This window comes from Nicotiana attenuata, chromosome 1, assembly GCF_001879085.1.
Source record: "Nicotiana attenuata strain UT chromosome 1, NIATTr2, whole genome shotgun sequence".
Classification (NCBI taxonomy): Eukaryota; Viridiplantae; Streptophyta; class Magnoliopsida; order Solanales; family Solanaceae; genus Nicotiana; species Nicotiana attenuata.
The window spans coordinates 70477663-70486826 of NC_031989.1; the positions used below are offsets into that span (position 1 = coordinate 70477663).

General features: G+C 40.7%; 1 protein-coding gene across 1 annotated transcript; it reads right to left on the reverse strand.

Annotated features, from left to right (window-relative positions):
- LOC109237146 lies at positions 8404-8950 on the reverse strand. The gene is made up of 2 exons (XM_019403408.1): positions 8889-8950; positions 8404-8782 (listed from the first exon to the last, which is right to left on the reverse strand). The coding sequence occupies exons 1-2, from the start codon at positions 8948-8950 to the stop codon at positions 8404-8406; spliced, it is 441 nt and encodes a 146-aa protein (XP_019258953.1).

Below are 9164 nucleotides of genomic sequence, written 5' to 3' on the forward strand. Positions count from 1 at the left end.
ACTATAAGACTCTCTCACTTCTTTTTCTTTTTGTTTTTCGTCGCCCGTGACTATGATACTGCACGAGGTAGGTTTTGCAACACCCTTGGTGTGGTGACTTCAACATTCTCAAAGATCGATCAGAAAGTCTAAACGGGGAACGGAGAAAAGAACCTTCAACTGAATTACAACTTTTGGAACCTTTTTATAGAATTACCCTAAAAAATGAAAAAATAAAAAATTTGCCCCAATTTTGGAGTATTGTGGATATGGATTTTTTGTTGTGATGGGACCGAAACTAGGGTAAGGCTGCCTACATATCCTTTCAGAATCAGATCGAACGTAGTTCACTAACTCAGAAGATGTGTTTGATTATTTTTTAATTTTTTTTGTTTTTTCTTTCACAAGTACACCTGTTCCAAACAGAGGGAAAACAAAGGAGACAAATACAGCTCAAAAGGTGTTAACAAAAGGGGGACACCTATTTGGGATAGTGAGAAATAATAGCCTTTGTCATCTCGATCTGAGAAAATCATGCATGAAAGTTCTGCAATGGGTATATATAACAAATAATATCTTTTGACTGCATCTGCGTTAATAGTCATGCCTCGTACTCGTCCTTCTTCATACACCAAGTAGAAGGCCCCTTTTGGTAACACATTCTTGATGATGTAGGGTCCTTGCTAGTTCGGGAAAAACTTTCCTTTAGCTTCTATCTGGTGTGGAAGGTTGCATTTCAAAACAAGCTGGCCTACCTCAAAGTACCTTGGGCACACTTTCTTATTATAAGCGCGTGCCACTCTTTGCTGGTATAATTGGCCAAAACACACTTCTACTAGCCGTTTTTAATCAATTAAAATTAGTTGTTCTAATCGGGACTTGACCCAGTTAGTGTCTTCAATCTCCGATTCCACAATGATTTGGAGAGAGGGAATTTTGACTTCAGCCGGTATTACAGCTTCAGTTCCATATACCAACAAATAAGAAGTTGCACACACAGATGTGCGAGCATTCGTGCGGTATCCTGAAAGAGCAAAAGACAACTTTTCATGCCATTGCCTCGACCCTTGGATCATCTTCCTTAGAATCTTCTTGATGTTCTTGTTTGCCGCTTCAACGACCATTGGCTTTCGGACGGTAAAGGGTAGAGTGGCGATGCACATATTAAATTGCTCTCATACTTCCTTCGTCAGATGACTATTTAGATTGGTTGCATTGTCAGTGATAATGGTCTTTGGGATGCCAAAGCGACATATGATGCTGCAATGAACAAAGTCTACCACTACTTTCTTGGTGACTGCTTTGAAAGTTATGGCCTCCACCTACTTGGTAAAGAAATCAATTGAGACCAAAATGAATCTATGCCCATTTGAAGCCTTTGGCTCTATAGGCCCAATAACATCTATCCCTCAAGAAATGGAAGGCTAAGGAGAGGACATGGGATGCAATTCCAACAGAGGCCAATGAATCAGGTCGCCATGAATCTAGCATTGGTGACACTTGCGAATAAAACTATAGCAATCTCACTCCAAGTAAGCCAATAATACTGTAATGACCCGACCGATCGTTTTGAGCTCTAGCGCATCGTTCAGTTATTTCAGTCCTTGAGTAGCTTCACTTTAGGTATTACGACTTGTACGTGTGATCGGAATTTTATTCTGGAAGTTCAGAGTTGATTCGGAGGGATCTAATTTCGAAAGCTTTAAGTTGGAGTAATTAACTAGGGTTTGAATTTTTAGTAAAGAACCTCAGAGTCGAGTTTTGAAGGTTCCAACAGGTTCCTATGATAATTTTGGACTTGGGCGTATGTCCGTATCAGGTTTTGGATGACCTGAGAGTGTTTCTGCGCCTATTGTGGAAAGTTGACATTTTGGAAGAATTTCATAAATTTGGGCTGGAGTGTATTTTAACGTTATCCATGTCCATTTGGGATTCCGAGCCTGGGGATAGATCCGTATGGTGATTCTAGTCTTAGGAGCGTGTCCTGATGTGGAATTAGAGGTCCGTAGGTCATTTCGGGGGTCATTTGGCGAAAGTTGGAAATTTGAAGGTGTTTTGGGAAGTTTGACCGGGAGTGAATTTATGATATCGGGTTCGGATTCTGATTCCAGAAGTTGGAGTGGGTCTATAATGTCAAATGTGATTTGTGTGCAAAATTTGAGGTCAATCGGACGTGATTTGATCGGTTTTGGCATCGGATATGGAAGTTAGAAGTTCAATAGTTCATTAGGCTTGAATTGATGCGCCATTCGTAGTTTTGATGTTATTTGGTATTATTTGAGGCCTCGAGTAGGTCCGTGTTATATTATGGAGCGGATCGGTGTGATTGGACGGGGTCCTGGGGGCTCGGGTGTGTTTTGGATGTGTTTGGGTTGTATCACGCTCTTATTTGATGTTTCAATGTCATTTCTTTTGACATAAAGGGTACCATATTGAGCAAAAGACCTTTGATTTGTGACTGGATTGAACCATTAGATTTGTATCGTAATTACGGAGTCATAGCAACAAGAATTATTGAATTCTGATGTCGTACGAGTGAGTTGTGCCCATTTCCGTGTCGGGAAAGATTGCTGGTTTCTAGTGTGGACTTTGTTCTTTGCGAATGGAGGGAGGTCCCACGAACGCGAAGAAGGAGATTTGGTTTGATGCTCAACGCGAGGAATTGCTCTTCGTGAACGCGAAGAAGAAATCGGCCGGATAGTGTTTTAAACCGAGAATTTTAGTATTTTGGGCATATCTTGAGTTCTAGAGCTCCGTCTGAGGTGATTTTTGCGGTGTTGTTCTCGTCTCAACCAGGGGTAAATATCTGACCTTTATTTTGATGTTTCTCCATGATTAATTCCGTTTCTTATTATTTTTATCCGTGTTTGGATTCTAGAAATTGGGATTTTGAGCTCCAAATGTGAGAAGTGGTAAAAACTTGATTTAAGGGTCGATTCATGGACAAAATTGGATGATTTTCTGGATATAGACCATATGAGTTATTTGTAATATTTATTTTCAATAATTTTTGTAATTCAGGCATATGGGCCTGAGGGTTGACTTTATTAGCTTTTCGTGCGGAGTTGGAAATTGTTATAAATTGATTTGTTCTGTGTATTAAAGTATATTTTTATTGGTTTGCTAGTTTTGGAGCGACGAGCATCAGTTTTAAGTGTATAGAGGCTTTGGAGCCGGCTACGGAACTTTGGAGCGAGGTAAATCTCATGTCTAACTCTGTGAGGGGGAAGCTACCCCTAGGTAATGTATTTGTTATGTGCTACCTCTTGCGGGGGCTACATAGGCACGAGGTGACGAGAATCCTTACGTAGCTAGATTCATGCTATGTATGGGTAGTCTTAGGTTCCCGCCATGCTATAGCTGCATTATTTGAGTTGTCCCTCGCCTATTAAACTCCTTTATTTTTAACTTGAAACTAGAGTTGCGTAGAGTGATAGACTCTCTATTGTAGGGATTTGACGAGTTTCGTAATTAGCTACGTAATAATTGTGTTGCTCTTATAGATTTATCCCGCGCTATGTTTTTTCATCGAAAGGTTTACCTTAAAAGTTATAACTCACACGTTTAATCGTGAGTGGGGTCAAGGACCCGTTAAAGCTTCTTATTCTAATGGGATTAGGCCGTTCGCCTCGGCATGATTATGCACTACACTCTCATGGGAGCGGGCCGTTCACCTCGACAGTATAATAGATGCATTTATGGTTTGTGGCATTCGACCCTCGGCAGTGCACAGATTATGATGGGATCAGGTTGTACGCCTCGACATTTCTATAAAATACTCTCATGGAATCGTAATAATTGTCAAGAAGTCAGTGTATCTATGAGTCTTCCTGATTTGAATTACGACAACCTATCTGGTGAGGTCCATTACATATACATGCTCTGGTTAAGGAGGTAATTGCTAATTGAGTGCTTGAGTCTATTGTAGAGAGGAGCATTCTATTGTGTACTTATACTTGTTTATTTCATCTGTTTACTCTATCTCATATATGTTTTCTTCTTATTGTAAGTGTCTTATTAGACCACTAGTAAGGGTCGCTGTCGACCCCTCGTCACTACTTCTCTGGGGTTAGGCTAGATACTTACTGGGTACGCATTGATTTACGTACTCTTGCTACACTTGCTGCACATTTTTATGCTGGTACATTTATGTCTGGTTGTCTTTTGGGCGCGGAGGCGCGGATGATTATGGGGACATACCATGAGCTGCATTTCATGTTACGATCCGTAGCGTGCATAGTCTCCATCAGAGTTATTTATGTTTTCTTGTCTAATTTGTTTCCTAGACAGATGTTGTATTTTATTATATTTTCTATTTGATACTCATGCACTCGTGACACCAAATTTTGGGGGTACTTACGGGTTGTTCATTATTGCAGTTGTGAAAATATTATCATTTACCTTGTAAATTCTATTTATTACTATTTAATTGATGAAAATTGTGATTTCAAAAATACTAAAATGAGTAAATAAGTTAATCATTCATTGTTGGCTTGCCCGACGGCGATGTTGGGCGCCATCACGACCTTTAGTGGATTTTGGGTAGTAGCATCTTGGTATCAGAGCGTTAGGTTCACTTAGGTCTCACGAGTAATGAGCAATTCTATTAGAGTCTTGCGGATCAGTACAGAGACATCTGTACTTATCTTCGAGAGGCTACAAGGCTGTTAGGAGCACTTACCTTCTTGATTCCTCATCGTACGATTTGATTCCTTTGAGGCTTATTCCATTATTTCTCTCGTACTCAATCTCATGTGACATGAAGTGCTTGTTATCAATTGGTAATCGAGGAATTGTAATGGTACTACAGACGTGGAGCAGGATGTTTCTCCTTGCGCATTCGAGCAAGTTAATATCTTCTTCTTGTGGAAGAATGTTCTATCATTTCAGCCCAGTAGCTATATTTCTGATGGTTTTGAGGCTATGCACAGGTTGATGTGATGTTCATGAGTTGTTATCCCACAAGATTGATGTAATGGTGGGGTGCTCTTTTATGTGCCGACACAGTGGATGGCTTGTAAGGAGTTTTTTTTTCTAAGTGCATGATTCAGAGGTTCAGCATTTTATTTTTGGCGGGGAAGACAATCCGTATACGAATACTTAGGCTTTGGCTGATGGAATAGCGAGACTTGGTATTTCGGGCGTGGTGGAATTCTCAATGGTGATGTAATGTCATCGTCTCTGTTGAACGCATTTAGGTTCGCTGGTGTTATGGTTTTCATTGACTTGCCTCCGGAACAGGATGTGGTAAAATAATGCCTAAGAAGCGATTATCAGATATGGCAGGTATATGTTGGCTTGAGAATCGAATCGGCATTTATAATGCTGTTGGCTCAGGAAAAATGATCTTCGAGGAGGCTTAGAGTTGGTAGTAATTTATCAGATCAAGTGCTACGGTGGTGGATTTTGCTTTCAAGCAGTATTTGGGCAGCGAAAGATGAGGAATGACATGGCAGAAGGTGTCTCGCGGTGATTGAATTGCTAGTAGGTCAAGTATGGAAAGCAGAGGTCGAGATGTTGCTTAAAGGAGAGGGTTTAACCGAAGTGGGAGAGTGGTAGATTAGCATATAGTTTATGGGGTAGGATAGCCACACGCCTTGAGGAAAGTTTAGAGCAATTTGGGAATCATGGTGTGCAGTGACTAGGTCCACAGATTTTATTTAGATGCAACATGACTTCGAGTTTGGAATGTATTGTTGGACTTTCAGTTGATGAATTGGGAAGAAGGAATCTTGATGGGTCCCAGGGTTATGTAATTGTAGCTTCAAGCTAAGTGAGGGAGTCCCACCATCTATGATTGGATTGCATGGTTGCCTACTTGTGCGGTTTCTAGTTATCGTTGTATTTGTGGGTTATTATGACTAAGGAAAGAAAACATCAATGGTAATTTGAGCAAAGGATTTGAGGAATGTGTGCTAAATTTTGCCTTATTGATTCATGTTCAGGTTTTGGGAAGACTCAGAGTTTATGCTTCGTGTGGATGTGATGTACAAGGAAAGGAATTCAGCCGGTTGCTTCTTTGAGAGGGTGTTCATGTGCTAGCAGGGCCTTGGAGATTGATTATATTCGAGAACTAGTCAGAGTGGGTGACTCTCAACAACGGTCCTAGTGGGTTCAAAAATTAAGGTGCAGTGCCTAAGGATTTTGAGTACATGGTGTGGTTAAGTATCGAGCTTTTGTAGTGGATTATGAAAGGGACTTGGAGTGTTCTATGTTATTATCGGTCTGCGGTGCAGCATTGGGAGAAATAGGAGAAGATAACTTCGGATTCGTAGAGGAATTATCAAAATGAGTATACCGGTTGAAGATGTGAATATGCGCACAAGGAGGGTATGACGTAGTTCGTGGGTTTTGATACGACGTGGTCTCGTGAAATGGGGTCGCTCAGGATGAGTGCAGATTGAGTTTGTTATATTTTGAATGGAGATATTATTATTTCTAAGGAAAGTGCATAGTAAATTAGAAGAACTTGGTTCAGTTAGTAATGGTTGACTCGGCATGATGGTGGTAATGATCAGTTCCCTCAGCGTGTTAAGTTATACAGATGACTTGTAGCGGTATGTGAAAGGCTTGGCGGCCTCCGTAATTTGATTGTTTTGGAGGCATTCAATTATTATAGCATGTTACGTGTGGATGGATCTTGACAGTGTTATGGTAGTTTAGACCACAGCTTCAGGTTGGTGTTGTCTGTAGTTATGGGAATTCAGTCGTGTGTTGCAATGGTTCTCCTAAAGCGAGTTACGTTAAAGGTTTCTATATGATTAAGTGTTTATTCCACTAGTAGTTTAAGGGTTATGGTGAATACGTGTATTATCGTGAAGCGGCGTGATGGGTGTAGTGAGCGGCATGGGAACTGGATGTTGAAGGTCAAGGTCGCGGTTCGGTGTTGGTAAGAATGTCATAAGCTCAGATGAACAGGAACGAATTCAGACGTTTAGAGTAAGCTGGTATTTTCTTTAGCGTCACCTGAGAACAACGTCCTGTGTAAGTTGGTATTTTCTTTACAACATTTGTATGGCCGGTGGTATGGATGTGCAGACTTGTTACCTGGTGCGGAACGTCGTGGGAGCGTATCCCACCGGAAGATTGTATAAGTGTGAAATGTAGTCACTTTATTTATGAAAGATTGAAACCAAGTATGGAGATTGTGGTACTATCTCTAATGTGAGAATTTATGCCTGAAGGGCGCACTATTCATTTGGTCGTGGACTATAAAAGTTTGATCTGGATTTGACGGCTGTTATTGTGTGTCATGGGAAAAGGTTATTGTGGATCCTTAAAAGGTTATTATCCTAGTACGGTATGACCAGAATCGGCTCGAGGTCCGTGGATGGATCTCAATGTGAATGCGTGATCTATATCAGGCTGGATGTGTTCATTTCAGCATAGCGTTGCTTACAAAGTAGGGTCAAGGACCCGTTAAAGATTCTTATTCTAATTGGATTGGGTCGTTCGCCTCGGCAGGATTATGTACCACACTCTCATGGGAGCGGGCCGTTCGCCTCGGTAGTATAATAGATGCATTTATGGTTCGTGCCGTTCGACCCTCGGTATTTCATAGATTATGATAGGATCGAGCCGTACGCCTCGGCATTTCTATTAAATACTCTCATGGAATCGTACGTAATATTTGATAAGAATTCAGTGTATCTATGAGTCTTCCTGATTTGAATTACGACAACCTATCTAGTGAGGTCCATTATATATATATATATATATATGCTCCGGTTGAGGAGGTAATTGCTAATTGAGAGCTTGAGTATATTGTAGAGAGGAGGATTGTATCACGTATTTACACTTGTTTATTTTGTTTGTTTACTCTACCTCATATCTGTTTACTTCTTATAGTAACTGTCATATTGGACAGCTAGTAAGTGTCGATGTCGACCCCTTGTCACTACTTCTCTAGGGTTAGGCTAGATACATACTGGGTACGCGTTGATTTATGTACTAATGCTATACTTGCTGCACATTTTTGTGCAGGTACATTTATGTCTGGTGGTCTTTTGGGCGCAGAGGCGCGGATGATTGTATGGACTTATCGTGAGCTGTATTTCATGTTATGATTCGCAGCTTGCAGAGACTCCATCAGAGTTATTTATGTTCTCTTGTCTAATTTGTAGTCCAGACAGATGTTGTATTTTATTATATTTCCTAGTTGATGCTCATGCACTTGTGACATCGTATTTTGGGGTGCTTATGGGTTGTTCATTATTGTAGTTGTGAAAATTATCATTTACTCCGTAAATTCTATTTCTTACTATTTAATTGATAAAAATTATGATTTAAAAAATAAAAAAATGAGTAATTAAGTTAATCATTCAGTATTGGCTTGCTTGACGGCGGTGTTGGGCGCCATCACGACCTTTAGTAGATTTTGGGTCGTGACAAATACCCAGCCCGCAGAATCTTCTTTGCTAAAATTTATCCATTTATGTGAGGCCCACATACCCCCGAATGATCTTCACTCATGATCTTCTCAGCTTCTTTGGCATCTATGCATCTCAACAGGTTCGAGTCTGTGTTCCTTTTGTACAAGATTTCCCCATTCAGGAAGAAACCACCGGCGAACTGCCGTATAGTTCTTTTTTGATCTCCCTTGGCATGCTCTGGGTGTTCCCTTGTTTTCAGGAATTGTTTTATGTCATGATGCCATGGTTTACCATCTGGTTCTGTCTCAATAGAATTGTAGTAACTGTGTTGATTTCGAACTTGGATTTCCAATGGATCAATAAGAGTGTTGGCTGGATAAGGGAGCATCGAGGCTAAGGAAGCCAAGGCATCAGCTAGCTCGATGTGAAACCTGGGAATGTACATGAACTCAAGTCAAATCTTTTGCTTAGGTTTTGCACACATTGTTTGTATGGAATATCTTGATGTATCGAGTCTCTTATTCTCTTTGGGCTTGCCGGATAAGCAAGTCAGAATCTCCCATAACCAATAGTTCATGCACATCCAGATCGTGGGCCATTTTTAAATCCATGATACAAGCCTCGTATTCCGCTGTATTATTGGTACAGAAGAATCGAAGTGTGACCGTTGCAGGGTAATGCTGTCCAATAGGTGAGATGAGGATCGCCCCGATCCCAACAACTTTGATATTGACAGCCCCATCGAAATAGATTTTCCATGCGTGATTGTTGTCGGAACTATTTCCTCTATTGAGTTGATCTCTTCGTCAGGAA

What these genes read in the sequence shown, in the direction of transcription:
- LOC109237146 (XM_019403408.1), bottom strand. Translation starts at nt 8,950, where the DNA reads ATGGCCCACGATCTGGATGTGCATGAACTATTGGTTATGGGAGATTCT. An exon ending in GATTCTGACTTGCTTATCCG is followed by an intron (nt 8,783 to 8,888) that starts GCAAGCCCAAAG and finishes GTACATTCCCAG; the next exon opens with GTTTCACATCGAGCTAGCTG.